General features: G+C 46.2%; 1 protein-coding gene across 3 annotated transcripts in view; it reads left to right on the forward strand.

Annotated features, from left to right (window-relative positions):
- KDM1B (lysine demethylase 1B) overlaps nucleotides 1-22,851 on the forward strand; it is a 59,606-nt gene that overhangs the window by 22,260 nt on the left and 14,495 nt on the right. For 2 of the 3 annotated variants that reach the window (XM_040432725.1, XM_040432728.1), the window contains exons 8-19: nucleotides 7,081-7,276; nucleotides 7,373-7,551; nucleotides 9,807-9,983; nucleotides 10,064-10,138; nucleotides 10,378-10,515; nucleotides 11,461-11,632; nucleotides 11,794-11,921; nucleotides 13,511-13,642; nucleotides 17,572-17,646; nucleotides 18,992-19,108; nucleotides 19,882-20,007; nucleotides 22,470-22,592. In XM_040432725.1, coding sequence (XP_040288659.1) covers nucleotides 7,081-7,276; nucleotides 7,373-7,551; nucleotides 9,807-9,983; nucleotides 10,064-10,138; nucleotides 10,378-10,515; nucleotides 11,461-11,632; nucleotides 11,794-11,921; nucleotides 13,511-13,642; nucleotides 17,572-17,646; nucleotides 18,992-19,108; nucleotides 19,882-20,007; nucleotides 22,470-22,592 — 1,638 coding nt within the window. The remainder of the gene's footprint in view (nucleotides 1-7,080; nucleotides 7,277-7,372; nucleotides 7,552-9,806; nucleotides 9,984-10,063; nucleotides 10,139-10,377; nucleotides 10,516-11,460; nucleotides 11,633-11,793; nucleotides 11,922-13,510; nucleotides 13,643-17,571; nucleotides 17,647-18,991; nucleotides 19,109-19,881; nucleotides 20,008-22,469; nucleotides 22,593-22,851) is intronic. The other variant, XM_040432726.1, reaches the window with a different exon arrangement.

A 22,851-nucleotide genomic window follows, 5' to 3' on the forward strand; every position in this document is an offset into this window, starting at 1 on the left:
CCATGTGGCGCCAGGGGTGGTGTGGAGTGGGCCCGGCGTGCATGCTGGTAACTGCTTTCCCTGGATATAATGGAGGCCATTTTGGCACCGAAAATGATGGAAATTCAGGCGGATCCAGCATGTAAGTGGAACCTACACTTTTTGAATTTTATGATAGCCGCTATGGCACATAACAGGTATATTTAGTGTTAGGAACCCGTCTAACTAGAGATTGCCTTGACGTTCGGCAGACGGGCTCAAATAATTTTGTACAAAACGATTTGCCAAGTATCTCTAACTTATTAGTTCAGCATTTGCTATTATGATGCAATTTGTACCTTATTTGATTTGCAGTGAGCTGTTGCATTACTTGTTTTGTTTAAGTCTTGTTCTCAGCCATAGCAACGTGCCCCTGCGCTTTGGGATGTGCTGACTGACCCCCTTTTTCTTTGCAGTGTTTACTGTATGTCTTACCCCCTTACGTAGGTGGGGTATGGATACGGGACTCTCCTTATGCCTTGCCCTTTCCGTAAGAGGCGTACTCTCTACTTGGATTCAATTCCTGCTAGATGCATTACTGCATTACCACCCTCATGGTGGAGTATTTGCACTACCACTAGTGTAGTGCTTGCCGTAAGCATTACCCCCTTTAAATGGTGGGATAATTGCAACATTGCCCTTTCCACGACTGATCCACTACCGTGGGGAATGAGTACACATCTTGGATGTTGCACTTCAACTACGCCACGGTTATAGTTGCCTTAGGTTCTTTTACAAGTGGAGCGTAGCAGGTGTCGATACACGCTGGTGCCCTGTACTCTTCTTCTCATGGTATTTCGGTGCCGCCAGGGATACGGTGGCTGTTTCCACATTGTGTCTTTGTCCTTGGTGCCGTTTTAAGGGATGAGTATGACAACCTCTGTCCTCAGGGGGTTGCCCAGCGTCACTCATGTGTCCTAGCGTCCCCTATATCCATGGCCCTCCACTGTCCCAATATGGGTCTTCAACAATATGTAGTGCGTACACCATGGCACGTAATATTGTGATTACGTTTCAGCAAGTCGAGTGTTACACTGACTCTATATTCCCTATCCACCATTTCTAATGTGGGAAGTGGTTGTGCTGGCACTCTGGTTTAGCATTGCAGCGTGTTCTCCTCCGCTGATGCAGATTTTTATGCTGGTACTAGCGTTCGCAGTCGTGTTTAAGGTTAGCTCTCCTTCCTGAGGCAGTATGGTACCATGGCCTCTACCGGATCCCTCTAGTCTGTCCCTTAGCTTGTGCTGGAGGGCACACTACGGCTACTACAGTACGGGGGTCCTGGAGTAGCCGTTACATACTCTGGCTCCTCCTGCACGGCTCCTTCGTCAGGTGACGAATTCTTCTAACGCTAGATTCGGTGGCGTACGCTGCATGGCCTCCTCCTTAGACGAAGTATGGCACCGCCACTATCATCCGGTGGCTACTTCGGTATAGTGCCTGTCTCAGATGGGGAATGGGCTTCGCCCTGCCATTTTTTCTTCCGTTTATTTCTTTTCCTTTTCTGGCTCAGGGTTCACGGCCACTCCGCAAACCTTGGTAGCTCCTACGTTACTACTTCCCCTCATCTATGTGGATGCAGGGTATTGGTTCTGTGTTTTTTTCTGTTCCGTACCGACTGTTGGGTTGTGACGTTTTTTTTTCCAACTCCTACCCGTTGGTCCAGGGTGTACTACCCGTATCTACAACTACCTCTCAAGACTTGACTAGTGACTGCCATGTCAGTCCGATGTAGTCATGCCTTTTCACTGCACGTTCCGTGGCTAGACTACGAGACTCCCCACGCCAGGCTGAGCAGTGGTGCTGTCGCGACTGTTGATGGAGTTTCGTTTCTGGAACGGAACACCCCTCCTATTCTTCCTCTTCAAGGCAGGAGTTTTTTCTCTCGTCTTGGTCTGGTCGTAATTTTCTGTCAAGCAGTGTTGCTACTCCGTCAATACACGGTCGTTGACGGAACTCTACCGCCGGTGATTCTCATATTGTCTCTGCTTTTACCTAGCCAATGTGTTGTTTCCTTGGCACATGCGGTTCCTCCATACCGTCCTCCTTTACCGCCTTGGGATCTGACCTTAGTCCTTTCAGCGCTCCGGAATTCTCCCTTTCAACCCTTGCGGGAGATGTCTCTCCGACTCCTGTCCTGGAAGGTGTTTTTTTTCTTGTGGCTATCACATCCATCAGATGGGTGTCCGGGTTGGGGCGCTCTCTTGCAGAGAACCTCCTGGTTCTAACAGGGATAAGCGCTTCCCCGGCCCGTTCATTCCTTTCTCAGACGGTGGTCTCTGATTTCCATTTCAATGAATAAACTGTCCTTCCATCACTGTGTCCCTCCCCTTCACCCCCTAGGGAACGGAAGTTAGATCATTTGGACGTTGTCGGGGCTCCGACGATTTATTGCCAGCCTCCAGTTCCTTCCGGTGTACGGACTCTCCTTTTTTGTCATCACGGAGGGTCCTCGCAAGGCATTGGCGGCCTCCAGGGTGGCAATTGCACATCTGCATTTGCTTAAGCGTATTGCACCCGGGGCAGGGTTACGGCTCACTCCACCGCGGTTTCACGGCTCACTCCACCAGAGCGGTGGGCGCTCTTGGGCTCGGAGGATTCAAAGTTCGGCTGCGCAGTTGTGCAGGGCGGCTACTGTCCTCCTTGCGCACATTCACAAAAGTTTGCCAGATGCATACTTATGCTTCGGCGGGCGCCGCCTTTGGACCACTTGGTCTTGCAGGCGGCAGTTCTTAGTTACCTGCAGGGGCGCTTGCTCCATGGGTCTGTGGTTTTCCCTCCCTGTGGACTGCTCTAGGACGTCCCACGGTCTCTGTGTCCCCCAATGAATATGGGCGAGAAAACTGGATTTTTGGAAAACTTACCTGTAATATCTCTTTCTCGCTCTTCATTGGGGGACACAGCACCCACCCAGTATTGTTGTTCGACCACAGTTGTGGCTGTTGCTGGTTAGAAGCTCTCTCTCCAGGCTGGAGGGGGTATAGCTGCCAGGGGAGGAGCTAACAGCTTTTACTAGTGTCAACGCCTCCTAGAGGACATAGCTGTACCCACGGTCTCTGTGTCCCCCAATGAAGAGCGAGAAAGAGATTTTACAGGTAAGTTAAAAAAAATCTTGTTTTTAGAACGCGAGTCCTTAGTGCAGGATGTGTAAAAAGGCGGATACGTACTGACATCTGTTTGGCGGTATAAATACAGTAAGATGAGGATTCTATTATCTACTGCAGGCTCAGGTTCTGGATTACTGTAAATTGCCGTCCTAGCAGTGTATTTACAGCTGCTGAAGTGTAATTGGGGCATGCAGCTAGATAGTTTTGGGGACAATATTGGGGCTAGCTGGGTTGGGGGGTAGACCTATACACTTTGGTTGCACAATCCTAGTGATCTCAAGGATAGCACGACAATCGCTGTTTCTAGGAATGACTAGGCACCATCAGTCGCTAAATGTTGATTTACCTTACGGTAAAAGCTTACACTGGCGCTGGTAGGTAGAAATATGACACATTAAATACAGTGGCTGGATGAATATTCCGCTATAGTAAAAAATGGATGTCAATTGACAATCCAATGAATTAATCACCGCAATGATAATTACCTTTTCTCTGGATGTGGGCTGGAGAAATAGTCTAAGTTCTTTAAATATTTGCACGGTTCCCGTTCCTGTGTGTAGAGGGGTGTGAAGAGAGGCAAAACTTCACTGCTCACCTACTAGCATTCACACTGCTCCGGCCGGTAGCTGCGTGGTGCGAGGGAGCAGACTATGGGTTCGGCGTCCAGGATTTTCTGTGCGTGTGACGTCACCGCGAAGTACTATTGGTGCTCCCAGAGATCAAAGTTCATCCGACGCGTTTCTGAGCCGTCGGGCTCCTTCATCAGGGATGGTCTGACCCATCAGTCGCTATGTGCAAGTGATTGGTGGCTGATCTGATTTATTTATTTATTTTTAAATTGTTGCATGCCAGTATTTGCCCAGATTTGGAGAAATTGTGCTACAAGACTGGGAATCGCTGTTGTCTGTAACAGTGATTTCCATTGGATTTGGTAACGCTAGCGCTTCAGCAGTGTCTCGTCACCACAGTAACTTTGGTTCCTGTGTCTTAAGAACCAGCTCTATGTCTAGACTTTACTGGAGTGATTTATCGCTAGAGATACATTTCTATGACATCGCCAGCAGTGATTTTACAGCAATTATAGGCATAAAGGGGTTGTCTCACTTCAGCAAGTGGCATGTCTCATGTAGAGAAAGTTAGTACAAGGCACTTACTAATGTATTGTGATTGTCCATATTGCCTGCTTTGCTGGCTGCATTCATTTTTATTTTACATTATACACTGCTCATATCCAAGGTTACATCCCCCACCGCAGCTCAGATACGTGAGGGCCTATTCGCGCTCCCAATGGTCCCAGCCACCAGAATGGCCATCGCTGCCGGATTGCAGAGTGGTCGTAACCATCGAAACGAGCAGTGTATAATGTAATGGAAAAATGAAGCAATATGGACAATCAGAATACATTAGTAAGTGCCTTGTATTCACTTTATCTTCATAACAAATGCCACTTGCTGAGGTGACGCAACCCCTTAAAACCTTCTGTATATGTCTGAATTAATGTAGTTATTCAAATTGAGGCACGCTGAAATTCCTGACTAGAGATGTGAGACTCTGGGTCTATTATTGGGTGATGCAGCCAGTTATGAAATGAATTTACCCATAATGAGGGGTTTCCGTAGGGCTAAAACTATACATTTTCTCCTATACTTACTAATGCTCCAATCCCCTGCTTACGCTGCCTTATGACATGTCGTCCACAGTGGCAACACGTGGCGATCACTGCCTTGGCATATGACTATGGCAGAAAATGCAGTATGCAGAGATTCAAAGGGGTATTTCCATCTGAGACAATAGGGGAATATCGCTAGGAAATGCCCTCATTGTCTGATGAGTGCGGGTACCACCGCTGGGACCCGCACCTATATCGAGAACGGAGAGGGGAGCTTGGTGGCTGGAGGACCCCAGGTTTCCTTGGGTCCGGCCACCCACCACCAAGCGCTCTCCCCATAGAAGTGAATGGGAGTGCACCGCGCTTGCGCGGCCACGCTCCCACTCATTTCTATGGGGTCGACGTAAAGTGAACGGGAGTGCACCGCGCTTGCGCGGCCACGCTCCTACTCATTTTTATGGGGTCGACGGAAATAGGTGAGCCAGCGCTTGGCTATTTTCGGCAGCCGCATATAAAATGAATGGAGGGCATCTGCTCATGCGCAGTGTGCCCTCCACCACTTTCAGGGCTCTGTTCTCAATGTAGGAGCGGGTCCCAGAGGTGGTACAAGGAGTGTTCCTTTAATTAGACTACCATACTCTATATCTTTACTAAAGAGCAATGATCTTTTTCTGTTCTTCCAGAGCCTGGTACTTATACATGGGGGTCAGCCCCGTGTCCAGATGTATGTATCTGTTATTCAGTTCAATAGGAGCAGAACACCGTAGACTAATCCGTGCTGTTGGTATCTTGACATTTCTATGAACCTAGAAGTGCACTTTAAAGGGGTATTCTGGGAGTTCAATGTTGATGGCCTATGCTCTGCATCGGTCCTCAGTACCTGATCAGTGAGGGTCAGACTCCCAGAACCCTTGCCAATGAGCTGGCGCATCGGTAATTGCCAAGACCTCTTCCTAGGCCACTGATGTCATGGTCACATGGCCTGTTTGCCGCTTGGCTGCAATAGCGAGCACAACCACTATACAGTGTACGGCGCTGTGCTTGGTGTGTTCTGAGAAGGCCGCAGCGCCCACCGGAACAAAGCAGCCTCTTCCAACAGATGATTGTCGGGAAATCCGGGATTTAGACCCCCATCGATCAAATATTGATGACCTAGGGTAGGCCATCAACATCAAACTCTTAGAAATAACCTTTAGAGATCAGAAATGTGGCAAATATGCATTAATAAGGAAATAACTTCAAGAGGACAAAAACCATTTCTTTTTTGCGGTACATACAGGAATCGTGTTTAATATTGATAGCAGTTAAAGAGGACCTGTCACCTCCTGTCTGTTTTAATAACTACTAGCATTCCCATGTAATACCAATTCTGGAGCATCTACTCTTATGGCTGTATGTGGTGCCATTCCTTCTGTTATTGCCAGCAGCTTGCAGTAAAGGTATAGATGGGTGTTACCAGTTGGGGGGTGTCCCTGCACAGTCTGCCACTGGCAGCAGTGATTGGACAGACACACCATCTGTTTGTAACAACCAGCAGTACCTTTACTGCTGGCAATTTATTTGTATACTTCTAGAAGGAATAATGCTGAAATGGCACAGCCCAGAGTCGTAAGAATAGATGATCCAGAATTGGTATGACATGGGGAATGCAAGTAGTTACTAAGAAAGACATGTCAGGAGAGGAAACAGGTCATCTTAAACCCCTTAGTGACCACCGATACGTGTTTTTACGGCGGTCACTAAGGGGCCTTAGGCTGGGCTGCCGCTTTTTTACGGCGGCCCAATCGAAGCGCTGCACGGGTCCCAGACCAGCACTCAGTAATTTCCAGCAAGCTAGAGAGAAAAATAAAAAAGTTATGGGTCTTGGGAAGCGGCAATGCAAAAACATTATTTTTTTTTTTTTTTAGAAAAAAGGGGTTTTATTGCAAAAAAGTAGTAAAATGTAAAAAAAACTGTATGTAATTGGTATCACTGTAATCGTACTGACCCATAGAATAAAGATATTATGTTATTTATACCGAAAAATAAACGCTGTAAAATTTATAACGTAAAAACGCAGTGTCAGTATTGCTGTTTTTCCCATCTCCGTCCCAGAAAGAGTTAATAAAAGTTAATCAGAAAGTTATGTGTATCCCAAAATGGCGCCATTAAAAACTACAACTTGCCCCGCAAACAATGAGCCCTCATAAAGCTATATAGTCGGAAAAATAAAAAAGCTATAGCTCTTGGAACGAGACGATGAAAAAAGGAAGAAAAACGCTTGGTCAGTAAGGCCCAAAACAGGCTGGTCACTAAGAGGTTAAACCTTCAGATGTGTTATGCTATTGTCTCTCCGCTTACCAACAGAGGGTTTCAGAGGTACCAACTCAGCCATGGTATGCAATGCTTATTCTACCTCCGCTCCTGAAAGACAGCCCGTCTGCCCCATTGCTAGCGGCCTATTACCCGGACTGTGTAGGCATGAGCCCATCATGTACCAGCGCAAACCGTCTTCATGGAGACCACAAACTAGAGCAAAGCAGAGGAGTGTCCTCTAATTCTGGTAAGCCTGTATACTCAGCTTCCATGTTTCTCAATACAGTTACTTCTTATTCATTATTAGACTAGTTAATGCAGTTTTTCTTCTTTTTTACTGTAGGGATCAATCCATATTTTCAGCCATTCTACCAACCCAATGAATGTGGCAAAGCTCTCTGTGTCAGACCAGATGTGATGGAACTAGATGAGCTTTATGAGTTTCCAGAGTACTCTAGAGACCCTACAATGTATTTGGCCATGAGAAATCTTATTTTGGCCTTGTGGCATATAAAATGTAAGGTAAGTGTCTCCTCGTGTATTGTCCTATGCATTAGAACTAAGATGACTTTACCATGGTCTTTGCTCTGCTATGGTAAAGTACACGTGACAGATTGGTTGGAGAAATTTCTACTACTGGAATATATAGGTCATGTGTGAATATACCCTTAGATTTGTTTGTTTGCAAGAAAATGGTCTATAAAGGGATTTTCCGTGAATACAATATTTATGACCGGTCTTACAATAGGTCACCAATATTTCATTGGCACCAAGCCTGCAGCCTCCTCACAACATACCCAGCTGTATAGTGCACTTGATATTGCAGTCTATGGCTGTACGTAGGCTATGTGACCGATGACCGTGACTTCACTGGCCTAGGAAGAGGTCTCAGCGTGGCCTCTTCAAACAGCTGATTAGCGGGTTATCGGGCGTTGGACTTCTACCTATCACATATGAATTACCTATCCTGAGGTCAGGTCGTCAGTATTTTAATCTTGAAACACCCCTTACAATTGGGGCTGTGAATACTGAGGAACATCCTCTGGGTTCCTTTTCCTATGATACGAGGTTGCACTCTGGCAGTGTCCAGTTCAGACTTCCTGTTATTGAAGTCACTTATTTAGTGACATAAGACCACAGATATCTCTGTTTAAAGTGAGAGCCCACCTGATGAGTTGTGATACTGCAAGACAAAAGTGAAAACACAGTGGCCATGTGTAATGCATGTGGGCACCATGTTCTCGGGCGATGCCCTAATAGGGTATATGGACAGGGGCTCTCTTTAGTGCACATCCCCTTTAACCCCTTGCTGAATTAACATGATCCTTTTACGTGGGCCGATGATTGGGCAAATGAACACCCTTTGTAGGCTGATCAGATTCTCATTTGTCAGTATCAGATCTATTTATGTAAGTAGGGAATGTGCTACTGAGAAATGCAAACTGAAGGGGGATGAGCGATCGTACTGATGATCATTCGTCCCCATACACTAGGACAATTGGTTCTAGGGCTGCAGTAAACGATTATTTCAGTAATCGAGTATTCTATCGATTATTTTGTACGATTAATCGAGTATTGTAATAAGAAATAATGAATTAATAGACTGTTTTCCTTTATAAAAACTCATCAGACCCCCTTCCATCAGTCCCCAACACCCTTCGTTCCCTCTGTGTGATCAACCCAAGTGCTTCAATTCCCCCCAGTGCCATCGGCTCCACTATCCCCCAGTGCCATCAGCTTCGTTCCCCCAGTTCCTTCAGCTCTCCCCACCCCAGTGCCATCAGCTCCACTCCCCCAGTGCCGTCAGCTCTTCCCCCACCCCAGTGCCGTCAGCTCTTCCCCCACCCCAGTGCCGTCAGCTCTTCCCCCACCCCAGTGCCGTCAGCTCTTCCCCCACCCCAGTGCCGTCAGCTCTTCCCCCACCCCAGTGCCGTCAGCTCTTCCCCCACCCCAGTGCCGTCAGCTCTTCCCCCACCCCAGTGCCGTCAGCTCTTCCCCCACCCCAGTGCCGTCAGCTCTTCCCCCACCCCAGTGCCGTCAGCTCTTCCCCCACCCCAGTGCCGTCAGCTCTTCCCCCACCCCAGTGCCGTCAGCTCTTCCCCCACCCCAGTGCCGTCAGCTCTTCCCCCACCCCAGTGCCGTCAGCTCTTCCCCCCACCCCAGTGCCGTCAGCTCTTCCCCCACCCCAGTGCCGTCAGCTCTTCCCCCACCCCAGTGCCGTCAGCTCTTCCCCCACCCCAGTGCCGTCAGCTCTTCCCCCACCCCAGTGCCGTCAGCTCTTCCCCCACCCCAGTGCCGTCAGCTCTTCCCCCACCCCAGTGCCGTCAGCTCTTCCCCCACCCCAGTGCCGTCAGCTCTTCCCCCACCCCAGTGCCGTCAGCTCTTCCCCCACCCCAGTGCCGTCAGCTCTTCCCCCACCCCAGTGCCGTCAGCTCTTCCCCCACCCCAGTGCCGTCAGCTCTTCCCCCACCCCAGTGCCGTCAGCTCTTCCCCCACCCCAGTGCCGTCAGCTCTTCCCCCACCCCAGTGCCGTCAGCTCTTCCCCCACCCCAGTGCCGTCAGCTCTTCCCCCACCCCAGTGCCGTCAGCTCTTCCCCCACCCCAGTGCCGTCAGCTCTTCCCCCACCCCAGTGCCGTCAGCTCTTCCCCCACCCCAGTGCCGTCAGCTCTTCCCCCACCCCAGTGCCGTCAGCTCTTCCCCCACCCCAGTGCCGTCAAGTATTCTTGCATTTTAGTAAACGATACAAAATTACATTGGTAACTGTTTTGGATTCTAGGAGGTGCTCACACCACAGACCTGTGCTCATCATATAATGGTGAGAGGATTAGTCCGCATCCGCTGCGTACAGGAGATGGAACGGATTCTCTATTTTATGACAAGGAAAGGACTAGTTAACACTGGGGTTTTGTCTGTCTCCCCTGGTCAGTGCCTCCTTCCAAAGGAATACCACAAAGTACGTAAAATACATTCGATTTTCCATTTCGGTGTTCCTGTGTTACAAACGGCTGTAACGCCCTTCATTTCCTATTACAGAAATCTGTGATTATCGTTGGAGCAGGACCAGCAGGATTAGCCGCCGCACGGCAGCTAGACAATTTTGGCCTTCAGGTAAGGGGAGTATACAAGGAAAGATGTCTGTCACAGATGAGGACTGCCCACTGGACTCCTAAGATCAATAAATCCACAGATACACATATATTATATACTCTGCTTGGCTGCATTATGCCATGTTACTTGCACATTGCACTGCATTTTGAACGTGACAGATTCCCTTTAAGAATTCTACTATATATGTAGCTCTATAGGCATTATTGGAATAATTCTACACTTTTCCATTTTTATTTTAGGTGATGATTCTTGAAGCAAGAGACCGGATTGGTGGTAGAGTCTGGGATGATAAATCATTTAAGGGAGTCACCGTTGGAAAAGGAGCACAGATTGTGAACGGTTGCATCAACAATCCCATTGCGATAATGTGTGAGCAAGTGGGTTTCTGTGGTGAATGCATTTATTTAACTGGCATTGTGAAAGAAAGGAGCGAGCCAGTCAGTGGCCTCAGCAGTGATGTGTGCAGGCACGACATGTGACCGTAGCCACCGCTGAGGCCACTGGTAGGCCAGAGTGTAGACAGCACATGGCACTTCTGGTCCAGCAGGGACTGGAAGCGTAGTAGAAAGGAGATTAGTGATGGAACCGGAGCACAGGTCACAGGTGATTGTATTTTTTAAATTCCTCATCCTGTCTAACCATATGAAAAAGGGGTGTACAGTCTCGGAGAACCCCTTTAAGTGAATAGAAGTTGAGCTGCAGTATCCCAGGAGGGCCACCAAAGAGTGGACAGAGCCACCTGCTCCCAGCTCCGATTCTAGCATAAATTTTCTGTTTTAGTGTTTTTTTAAAAGTTTTTTAAAGTTTTGTACAGTTCTTTAATATTAGATATAGACATCATCATACAGCTATGATATTGATTTAAAGGGGTTGTTCAACAAAAAAAAAATGGAAATGGTGTAAAATGAAAGAGCGCTCACCTTTGGAAAGTCCACAGCACCCATCCCCTCTAGGAAGGAAGTGATGACTCCCTGAGTGTGGTCACGTGACTCGCGGCATGATCACTTTCCGGTTCAGCAGGGACTGGAATCAGCGGGGATGTGAGCTGCCAGTGTTGTACAACCCATTCAGCCATTACTTTGATTTAACCATTTGATTGCATCCAGATATTCATACATGTCGGTTAGAAAGTTGAGAGGTTCCGAAACGGCACTTTTATTTTAAAATGAATGTGTTTTATGTAACCACTGGGTGCACATTGAGTAACGTTTACCCAAATGATGACATTTTAGAATGTATCTGTATTACCAGCGTACAGTGTACTATCTTTATAGTGTCAGCCGCTGCTCTCAGTCCAGTCACATCTTTTATTTGTGTAACAGATTGGGATTAAAATGCGGAAACTTCGAGAAAAATGTGATTTGATTCAGGAAGGAGGAAGATTGACTGATCCATCTATAGATAAACGCATGGATTTTCATTTTAATGCCATATTGGATGTTGTTGCAGAATGGAGGAAAGATAAAAGTCAGCATCAAGATGTCCCTCTTGGAGGTAGGTCCATCGCATGGTTATAGTCTGGGAGCACGGTCCTGTCCTTGAACTCCTTGTAGTTGCCCCCATACCCTATCTATATCTTCTTTCCATACACCACCACCGCATCATGGCGTCCGCTATCACACCTGGTATGTAAATGTATTTATATGTTTTTACAGATAAGATACAGGAGATCTACAAGACTTTCATTCAGGAATCTGGAATCCAATTTACAGCTGTGGAGGAAAAGGTTTTGCAGTTCCACCTCAGCAACCTGGAATACGCCTGTGGAAGCAATCTGCATAATGCAAGTATCTTCAGGGCTCATTGAGACTAGTGACTCCTTCTCACATCAGCGTCTTCATAAATATGGCGTTTAGACCAACGCCAGAAATCCAGACCACGATCACGTATGGTGCACTTTATAAACACACTTCTTTTTCCAATTTTATGAAATTATTATGCACTGTAGCATTTTCAGATTAAAGGGGTTATCCATTGATTAATGTAAAAAATGAAAATCAGATATCATATAATATGTGACAACATCTTTGTAAGAAAGCTAGAACCAGCCTTGTACCTCACATGGATTCAAAGATCTCCCCATCCATTTGTTCTGCTAGATTTATTTCAAGCTGGCGGTGTGCCCTTTCAGCTGAAGCTCTCTTTCCTCAGGAGGAGTGTCCTTTTCTGCTTTAGCTTTATCCCTATATCTTTCACAGCTTCTAACAGTAGATAGAAGTCAGTACTCAGCTGGTGGAACTGAGTACTGAGCATGTGCATCCACCTGAGTGATGTCACGGAGGTAGACAGAGAAATAAGGAAAAGACCAAACAGCAGGTGGCGCTATACAGATGCATTTTATTTCATGGGACAACCTGTTTTAGGCTACTTTCACACTCGCGTTTGGTGTGGATCAGTCATGGATCTGCACAAACGCTTCCGTTCAGATAATACAACAGTCTGCATCCGTTCAGAACGGATCCGTTTGTATTATCTGTAACATAGCCAAAACTGATCCGTCTTGAGCACCATTGAAAGTCAATGTGGGATGGATCTGTTTTCTATTGTGCCAGATTGTGTCACAGAAAACGGATCCGTCCCCGTTGACTTACGTTGTGTGTCAGAACGGATCCGTTTGGCTCAGTTTCGTCAGACGGACACCAAAACGCTGCAAGCAGACCGGAATGGAGACTTAACGGAGGCAAACTGATGCATTCTGAGCAGATCCTTTTCCATTCAGAATGCATTAGGGCAAAACTGATCCGTTTTGGAGCGCTTGTGAGAGCCCTGAACGGATCTCACAAACGGAAACCAAAACACCAGTGTGAAAGTAGCCTTAGCATGATAGAGTATATTCCAGATGGCCAGTACAGGGTACAGTTGTGGCAGCATGTGTGCCCAGGAAAACATAGCATTGATCTGCCCATACACATAGGGCATATAATCATGTTTAAAGGGGTTGTGCAGCCAGTACATATGGATCAATATCTGATTGGTGGGGGCCCAACTTCCGGCACCCCTGCCGATCAGCTGTGAAAAATAGGTGGCGCTCATGCAGGTATTGCTTCCCCTTCAAGATTACACTGCGCATCGTCTCGCTTGCAGCGCCAGTGCAGTGTAATTACAAGTGCTTGTCCTATACAAGTAATTACACTGTACTGCTGAGCCTTCCTAGATGATAAAAAGTGTAATATTGAAGAGGATGTCGCGCTCACATGAGCTCTGCCTCCGCTTCAAACAGCTGGTGAGCGGCGGTGATCAGATATTGATGACCTGTCCTGAGGATAGGTCATCTGTAGGTACTGGCTGCACAACCCCTGAGCAGAGGGGAGTAAGGCGCTTTTCACTTTGTGGCTCCCTTATTTTTGTTTTTATTTACTTTTCTGTCTACAGGTATCCGCTCGCTCCTGGGATCACAACGAATTCTTTGCTCAGTTTGCTGGAGATCACACAATGTTGACCGCCGGGTATTCAGCCATCACTGACAGATTGGCAGGCGGACTTGATATTCGGCTTAAGTCACCCGTAAGTGTGAGGTTGTGGTTCTTGCTACACAACTTTATTTGTGGTTAACAGGGGTTTTCCAAGAGTTCAGATTGGTGGCATTTCCTCAGGATGGGTCACCAATATCTGTTCGGTGGGGTTTCTGACTCCTGGCTCCCCCGCCTATCAGGTATTTAAAGAAACCATGGTGCTCCTGTGAGCTCCATAACCTCTTCCTAGTCCAGTGACATCGCGTTCATTGGTCACACGGCCTATTTGCAGCTCTGTCCCATTCAAAGTGAATGGGCGTGGGCTGCAGTACCAAGCACAACCACTATACAATGTACGGCACTGTGTTTTGGTATGCTGTGAGGAGTCCGCAGCACGCACCGGAACGACGAAGCCACTTCAAACAGCTGATCGCCAGGGCTGCTGGTGGTTGAACCCCAACTGACCAGATAGCCTATCAGTATAGAAAAGTATCAAAACCACTTTCAGTAATTTTGCTACACACTAAAGCAAAATCAGTGCTAAAGCTTGTGAGTTGGTGGTTTCATATTCTACTCAAAATCAAAGTTGCTTTTTTTGATGGGGGTTTGGGGGGGGGGGGGGTTGCTTTTGATGGATTGTAATCATACATGCCCTATCCCACAGTTATGACTTCTGGATAAGTAGCCTGTTTAATATTGGTTGGTACCCAGTGTACAAGCATTTCAGCCCCTAAAGTTGAAAATACCCATAACCAATATCAAATAAACACAAACCTCCGTATATAGAAATAGTAAGATGTCATTATTCAATATGACAGAAATACATAAAACAAATAAACAATGAAAAATAGCAGCAAATGGAAACACCCCTTAGGGCTCTTTCACACTTGCGTTCTTGTCTTCATGCTGCGCTTTTTGCTCCGGCCAAAAATCCGGAACACTTGCCGCAAGGCCGGATCCGGAATTAATGCCCATTGAAAGGCATTGATCCGGATCCGGCCTTAAGCTAAACGTCGTTTCGGCGCATTGCCGGACCCGTCATTTAGCTTTTTCTGAATGGTTACCATGGCTGCCGGGACGCTAAAGTCCTGGCAGCCATGGTAAAGTGTAGCGGGGAGCGGGGGAGCAGTGTACTTACCTTCCGCGCGGCTCCCCGGGCGCTCCAGAGTGACGTCAGGGCGCCCCAAGCGCATGGATCATGTGATCGCATGGATCACGTCATCCATGCGCATGGGGCGCTCTGACGTCATTCTGGAGCGCCCCGGGAGCCGCACGGACTGTAAGTATACCGCTCCCCCGATCCCCGCTCCTACTATGGCAACCAGGACTTTAATAGCGTCCTGGGTGCCATAGTAACACTGAACGCATTTGGAAGACGGATCCGTCTTCAAATGCTTTCAGTTCACTTGCGTTTTTCCGGATCTGGCGTGTAATTCCGGCAAGTGGAGTACACGCCGGATCCGGACAACGCAAGTGTGAAAGAGGCCTTAAAGAGACAACAAAAAGGGAGCCGCAGAGTCAGCGGACCACACCAGCAGCAGCAAAAAAACAAAAGAAAATAAAAACAGAGTACGCCTACCGCTACCAGCACATTAAGTATATCAAGGTAAAACATTTTGGAATATAAACGCTGGAAAAGCAGGAGCAAAGCATAAACAACAGAAAATTCGCTGTACTACTGCGTGTGGCACGTCGACCCTGCAGCCTCCTCCACCCAACGCCGTTTTGCCTAACCGGCTTCCCCGAAAGAAGCGTGTTAGGCGAAACGGAGTTGGGTGGAGGAGGCTGCAGGGTCGACGTGCCACACGCAGTAGTACAGCGAATTTTCTGTTGTTTATGCTTTGCCATAACTTTTTTTTATATTTTAGTATAAGGGCTTGTTTTTTGCGGAACAAACTGTAGTTTTTATCTGTACCATTGTTGTGGGGGGGCACAAAATGGTGAATCGTGTTTTTCATTTTTTTCCGTTACGGTGTTCACTGCACAGGAATTTTAAAAATATTTTAATAGTTCATACATTTTCGGACGTGGCGATACCTAATATGTTTATTTTTTGTTTATATATTTTTATATGTAACATTAAGAAAGGGGGTGATTTAAACTTTTTACTATTTTGATGTTTTTGATATTATTATTTTTTTCTTCACTTTTTATTTATTAACTATTAACCACCTAAGGGGACTAGAACCTGGGATCTTTTGATTTCCTATTCACCTTAGTACAGAGGGTGATCCCTAATCTATCCTATTAGGCCCCTTTCACACAAGCGAGTATTCCGCGCGGGTGCAATGCGTGATGCGAACGTATTGCGCCCGCACGGAATCCGGACCCATTCATTTCAATGGAGCTGTGTTCATGAGCGTTGGTTTTCACGCACCACTTGTGCGTTGCGTGAAAATCGCAGCATGTTCTATATTCTGCGATTTTCACGCAACGCTGGCCCTATAGAAGTGAATGGGACTGCGTGAAAATCGCAACGCATCCGCAAGCAAGTGCAGATGCGATGCGTTTTTCACGGATGGTTGCTAAGAGATGTTGTTTGTAAACATTCAGTTTTTTATCACACGCGTGCAAAACGCATTAAATCGCATTGCACCCGCGTGATAAAATCTGAACGCGATCGCAAAACAAAACTGAATGAACTTGCTTGCGAAATCGCGCAGTTTTCACTGAACGCATCCGCAACGCATCCGGACACGCTCGTCTACAAGGGGCCTTAGGGTGAATTGGATTTTGACGCTCTTCCTGCTGAGCTGTGCCTTGTGCACAACCTAGTAGGGAGCTTGCCATGGCAAGCTTTAGAAGTGTCTAGGCGGCCATGGTAATCAACCGGGGCCCTGCGATTTCACTGCAGGGACTCCAGTCGGAAGGCAAAGGGAGCCGCAACCCTCTGCCTTACCACACAGATGCTGTGATCACTGTTGATCAAGGCATCTGAGGGGTTATATTACAGGTTTCGACAGGATCGTATTTTCCCGTCGCACCTGCCACTTATGGAGCGTGCTCACCACAGCAGCCTGCTCTATTCAAATGCCGTACATATACCGGATTATGCGTTAAGGGGTTAAAGGAGCATTCTGGTTATGTTATCTCCTTTCCACACGGTGGGTGTCCTACCTCAAAACTCTGTACTCAGCTGTCTTGGGAACACCCATAGAAATGAACTCAGTGGCCGCGTGCATGCATAGTTATCTTGTGGATAGAGTATAAATGAACACAACTGGAATACATACCCCTTTAAAGGGGTTGTTCTAGCCTTTACTAAGTGATGGCCTATACGCAGGATTGGCCAAGACTACCTGATCCAACATCCCGTAACCCTGCCAATTAGCTGTTTGGGTGTACCTCCGTCAACAAAATTTGGAGCCGGAACTACAAAGCTCCTTGTACTCGAGGGAGCTCGTTATTACTGCACTGCTCCAATTGAAGTCAATTAAATGAACACAGTAAGGGCTCATGCACACAACCGTATGTACTTTGCGGACCGCAAAACACGGATCCGCAAAAATACAGATAACATTCCATATTTTGCGGAATAGAACAGCTGGTCCCTAATGGAACAGTCCTATTCTTGTCCGTAGTGCGGATAATAATAGGACATGTTCTATTTTTTTGCAGAACGGACATACGGAAACGGAGTGCACATGGAGTAACTTCCATTTTTTGGGTGGACCCATTGAAATTAATGGATCCACAAAATAAATACGATCGTGTGCATGAGCCCTAAGGCTGAGTTCACATTTCAGTTATTTGGTCAGTTATTTCCAGTTATTGTGAGCCAAAACCAGTAGTAAAGCCTACTCAGAGATAAGGTATAATGGAAAGATCTGCTTCTGTTCTGGGCTTTTGACCGGCACCTGGTTTTGGCTCACAATAACTGATGGAAATAACTGACCAAATAACTGGAGTGTGAACTTGGCTTAAGCAGTACCCACACATTTGCACATGTATTTGACTTTACTTATGTCTTCTCTGACACAGGTTAAACACATTGATTACAGTGGGCAAGAAATCTGTTTAAAAACAGCAGATGGAAAAATCTACAGTGCACAAAAGGTATAGTTTGCGCCCTTCCGTTACTAATTAGTGCAATAAATGTACCACAGTTAGAACTACTTAAACATAATATTTACCACCCTTCCCTAATATTTATTGAGCACCACAGAATATCTATCGGCAGGATCAAACCTATTAGAACAGACACAATGCCTGGCAGGGTTGATCCTGCTGAGTAAAACAATATTTCATTTATGTTCCTCTGTTGCGCCATTCCTCAGAAAAATAACTTTTCTTTAATATGTAAATTGGGTCTTCAGTGCAGCTAGGGATGGGCCCGAGTCCTATAGAGAAGCAGAGCTCCTTAGACCATTCCCTCAATCTCCTTGATCCTGCTTGGACCTGTAATCTCACGCCTGTGCCGTAGCGAACACTATCGGCGCCTGTGCAGTGCTTCTGCCTCTGCTTCCTTAGCAGCACACATGACTAATGAGCATGCGCCGATAACATCTTCCTCCATGTGAACAAAGCTGGGCGTCTCCTCTTCCAGGTGGCGGATGACGTTATCTGCACATGCGCCATTTTCTGACAGCCATAACTTTTTTTAGTTCTTTCTACAGAGCTGTGTGTGATGCCTTGTTTTTTTTGCAGGGTGAACAATAGTTTTTAATGGTACAACTACAATTGTGGGGTACATACAACTTTCTGATAATTTTTATTCCATTTTTGGGGAGTTACATGATGACCAAAACAGGACTCGCATGTTCTCTTATTTTTTCTTTCTGTCACAGGAAAACTATTTTTAGGTTTTAATAGTCTAGACACGGCAGTACTAATTATGTTTATTTTCATATATAAAATTGGGAAGCGGGGTGATTTGAATAGTTTCATTTTTCTTTTTCCATTTACTTTTTTCACTGTAATTTTTGGTCCATTGCAGGGATTCTATGGGATTCTGACACACTGTCTGAGAAAATGTGTCTAGTGCACAGCTTTTCAGGCAGTTAGCCATAACAGGCCTGGGAACTTTTCCAAAGCCCCAGGCTGTCATGGCAACCTATCGAAAGCTCCCCAATTTCGCCACAGTTGGTCTGATCAGAAGCCTAACCCCACAGATATCTCTGTTGCTATTGATCATTGCACCTGAGGCTTTAAATGACTGGGATCAGCACCATCGCCGATTCCAGTCACTGCGGCACGGTGTCGGCTGTATTACGTATGGAGCGGACTAAGCACTTGAGCTCACTTCATACTCCTTACATCACCCCCACATAACTGTATGTTGTGGTGCACATACCGGTTTTATGCCATCGATAATGGTTGTTGGTTTGGTTTTTATCAAAAGAAGTACGGAAAATATTCTGAAATGAACATTTAATTTTAAGTAAATGACCCCTTTCTACAGGTTCTGGTTACAGTACCCCTTGCATTACTGCAGAAAAATATTATCCACTTTAATCCTCCTCTACCAGAGAAAAAAGTTAAAGCCATAAATTGCCTTGGAGCTGGAATTATTGAGAAGGTATGTTTTTTTTATTTTTATTTTTATTTTTTTGAAGACAAATAGATCCAATGTGCTTTTAAGGTACCATACACATTACTGTAGATGAACATCAGCCAACCGTGCCTATTTTGGTTGGGCCAAGCATGCATGTATATTGAGAGGTTGGAAGGATTAGCTGTTGGCTGACAGGCAGGGACATTTATGCACATTATGTCCCTGTTTTTAGCTGGACAAGCATGCCCTGTCTCTCTCCATAGACTTAAATAGCGGCATTGGATATGTAGTCATTCGACTTTTTCCAACAACTCTATTAACTGTGATCACAAGAGAACCATAAGATGGTGCACATTTGTAAATGTATGGATAATCCTTGCAGGCTGCTGTCTAAGCCTACTGCATTCTAATCTCATTCCAAAATGGCTCTGATATTTAAAGAGCACTTGTCAGCAGGGTCAACTTTCTTGGTAGGGTTGACCCTGCTGAAGTAAACAACATGACTTGTATTCTTCAGTGCATGTAGGGGTGGAGCCAGCACCGAGGTGCACCAAGAGTCTAGGGCCAGCCCCTCGGTGCCTTGAAGGCCTCATTTGCCTAAAGAATAAAAGTATTTTTTTCTTGGGAACACCACAACCGATTTTCACAAGACAGGTTTCATTTTAATCAGCAGGGTCAACTCTACCAGGCAGTATGGCTGTTTTTAGAGCGTTGATCCCGCTGACAAGTATTCTTTAAAAGCATGTGATGTTCTAATGTGAAATGATTGAGCGGTTATTTATAATCTGAATTTTCAGATTGCTTTGCAGTTTCCTCATAGGTTTTGGAACCGTAAGATTAGTGGAGCGGATTTCTTTGGTCACATTCCTCCCGACTCCAGTAAACGGGGTTTGTTCGGTGTGTTTTACGACATGGATCCTCAGGTATCTGCAGTCTTGGTTATATGGCGGTAAAATGCTATACTGTTACTCCAGCCATAGACATTATGATTTCCTTGAATAGCCCATATCTATAGCTCCAACATGGATTCCCACCATACATGCACTGTGGTGTGACACAGGGATGATGCAGGCTGTTTAACTACTTGAATGGCACAATCAACGCTTTATAGGCCCATCAGTGCCCCATGAGGCGGTCGTGGGGTGTGCTGGCTGGTTGCTGTGGCCCCCAGGCCTGCTATGTGGGAGCCTATAAGGACCTCATAGACTGCCTGTTGGCATAACAGTGACCGATATAATCCATTGCAATACAGAGGAAGAGATCAAAGTATTGCACTTTCAAGTCCTATAATGGGGCTAAAAAAGATACCGTAATTAAAACAGGTTAATAAGGTATAGAAGAAAAAAAAGAACACATTCCTTCTGTTGGCTTATCTTTTATTTATTAAGTATGCAAAACTGATATCAGCACACCTGTAACAACCCATACTATGAGGTATATATGGTGAAAGCTGCCGCCTCGAGACATGTTGGTCATGGTACCCCACTTCTTGAGATAAATGTGGTTCCCATTATTATACTTGTTGGTCATTTATGGCATATCCTGTGGATAAACATGGTAAGTTGTTATGCCATGACTGATGTAAAAAATGAAAATCATACATCATAGTACATGACAGTCTCTTGCTAACAAGCTAGAACCAGCTCTGTACCTCACATGGATCCAGAGATCTCCCCATTCATTGCTTTGCCAGATTTATGTCTTTTCTGCTGTAGCTTATTCCCTGTAACTGTCACAGCTTCTAACAGAACATACGGCTGGTGACAGTTGAAGATTTAAAGGGCTTCTGTCACCCCACTAAAGTGTTTTTTTTTTTTTTGGGCTAGTTAAATTAGTTATATTGCGATATATGAAAATATAATGGTGTTACTTACTTTGATCCAGCAGTTTCTTAAAAAAAACGAAGTTTTATAATATGTAAATTAGGTCTCTACCAGCAAGTAGGGCGGCTACTTGCTGGTAGCTGCTGCAGAAAACCGCCCCCTCGTCGTGTTGATTGACAGGGCCAGCCGGGATCTCCTCCTCCGGCCAGCCCTGTCGGCATTTCAAAAATCGCTCCTCAGCACTCCCTCAGTGCGCCTGCGCCGATGACGTCTTCTATTTCGGTGATGTCATCGGCGCAGGCGCACTGAGGGAGTTCTGAGGAGGCGAGCCTCCTCATCTCAGAGCGCCTGAACACAGGCGCGCGATTTTTGAAATGCCGACAGGGCTGGCCGGAGGAGGAGATCCCGGCTGGCCCTGTCAATCAACACGACGAGGGGGCGGTTTTCTGCAGCAGCTACCAGCAAGTAGCCGCCCTACTTGCTGGTAGAGACCTAATTTACATATTATAAAACTTCGTTTTTTTTGTTTTTTTTTTGTTAATGATAATGCAAACGGATCCGTTTTGACTTTACATTGAAAGTCAATGGGGGACGGATCCGTTTGAAAATTGAGCCATACTGTGTCAAATTCAAACGGATCCGTCCCCATTGACTTACATTGTAAGTCTGGACGGATCCGTTTGCCTCCGCACGGCCAGGCGGACACCCGAACGCTGCAAGCAGCGTTCAGGTGTCCGTCTGCTGAGCGGAGCGGAGGACAAACGCTGCCAGACTGATGCATTCTGAGCGGATCCGCCTCCACTCAGAATGCATTAGGACTGGACGGATCCATTTGGGGCCGCTTGTGAGAGCCTTCAAACGGAGCTCACAAGCGGACACCCAAACGCTAGTGTGAAAGTAGCCAGCAGCGTTCAGGTGTCTGTCTGCTGAGCGGAGCGGAGGACAAACGCTGCCAGACTGATGCATTCTGAGCGGATCCGCCTCCACTCAGAATGCATTAGGACTGGACGGATCCGTTTGGGGCCGCTTGTGAGAGCCTTCAAACGGAGCTCACAAGCGGACACCCAAACGCTAGTGTGAAAGTAGCCTAAGTAACACCATTATATTTTCATATATCGCAATATAACTAATTTAACTAGCCCAAAAAAAAAAAATCACTTTAGTGGGGTGACAGAAGCCCTTTAAACTGAGCATGTGCGACCACCGAAGTTAGATGGACAAAAAATCAGGAAAAGGACTAACAGCAGCTGGCACTGTACAGGTGCATTGTATTAAATAGCTCAGTGACTATACTCAATTTTAATTACATGCAGCAACAAAAGTGTTCAGATCCAGGTGCTGGTTTGTAAAATGTAGAATATTATTAAATGCCTCTAACCTTCATTTGGTTAATGACACTTGGAGGCACGTGTAGATACCTGCCGTCCCCTGATGGCTCCCACATCTAACATGATTGATAAGGTTAATAGCAGTCCAGTATATAGGGGAATTGCTTGACTGCCCCATATAGAAAGGCTCAGAGGATGGAATTGATGAGTGTAATATGAAATTGTTTTCTGCAGGGTAAACATGCGGTCCTCATGTCGGTCATTACCGGAGATGCTGTGAAGGTGATTGCAGACATGGATGACAAGCAAGTGGTGAAGCAGTGTATGGTGGTTCTCAAGGAGCTGTTTAAAGAACAGGTGAGCACAGTAACGTTCCTTGAGTAATTGTTGAACTTAATGACTTGTATACTGAAAAGTCAGATCTTTATATGGAGGTAACATAAAGCCGAGCATGGTCTTCCATGCTGAATGCTCATAAATAGAAATGCAATTAAAGGGCCTCTGCTCTGTCAGCATGCACAACGCTATTAAACCAGGCATAGTTCCTGGTAGGGTTGATCATGCTGATTAGAACTACTGCCTTTTTATTCATATGCTAATGAGTAGGTTGGACCTT

This window comes from Bufo bufo, chromosome 5, assembly GCF_905171765.1.
Source record: "Bufo bufo chromosome 5, aBufBuf1.1, whole genome shotgun sequence".
Taxonomy (NCBI): domain Eukaryota; kingdom Metazoa; phylum Chordata; class Amphibia; order Anura; family Bufonidae; genus Bufo; species Bufo bufo.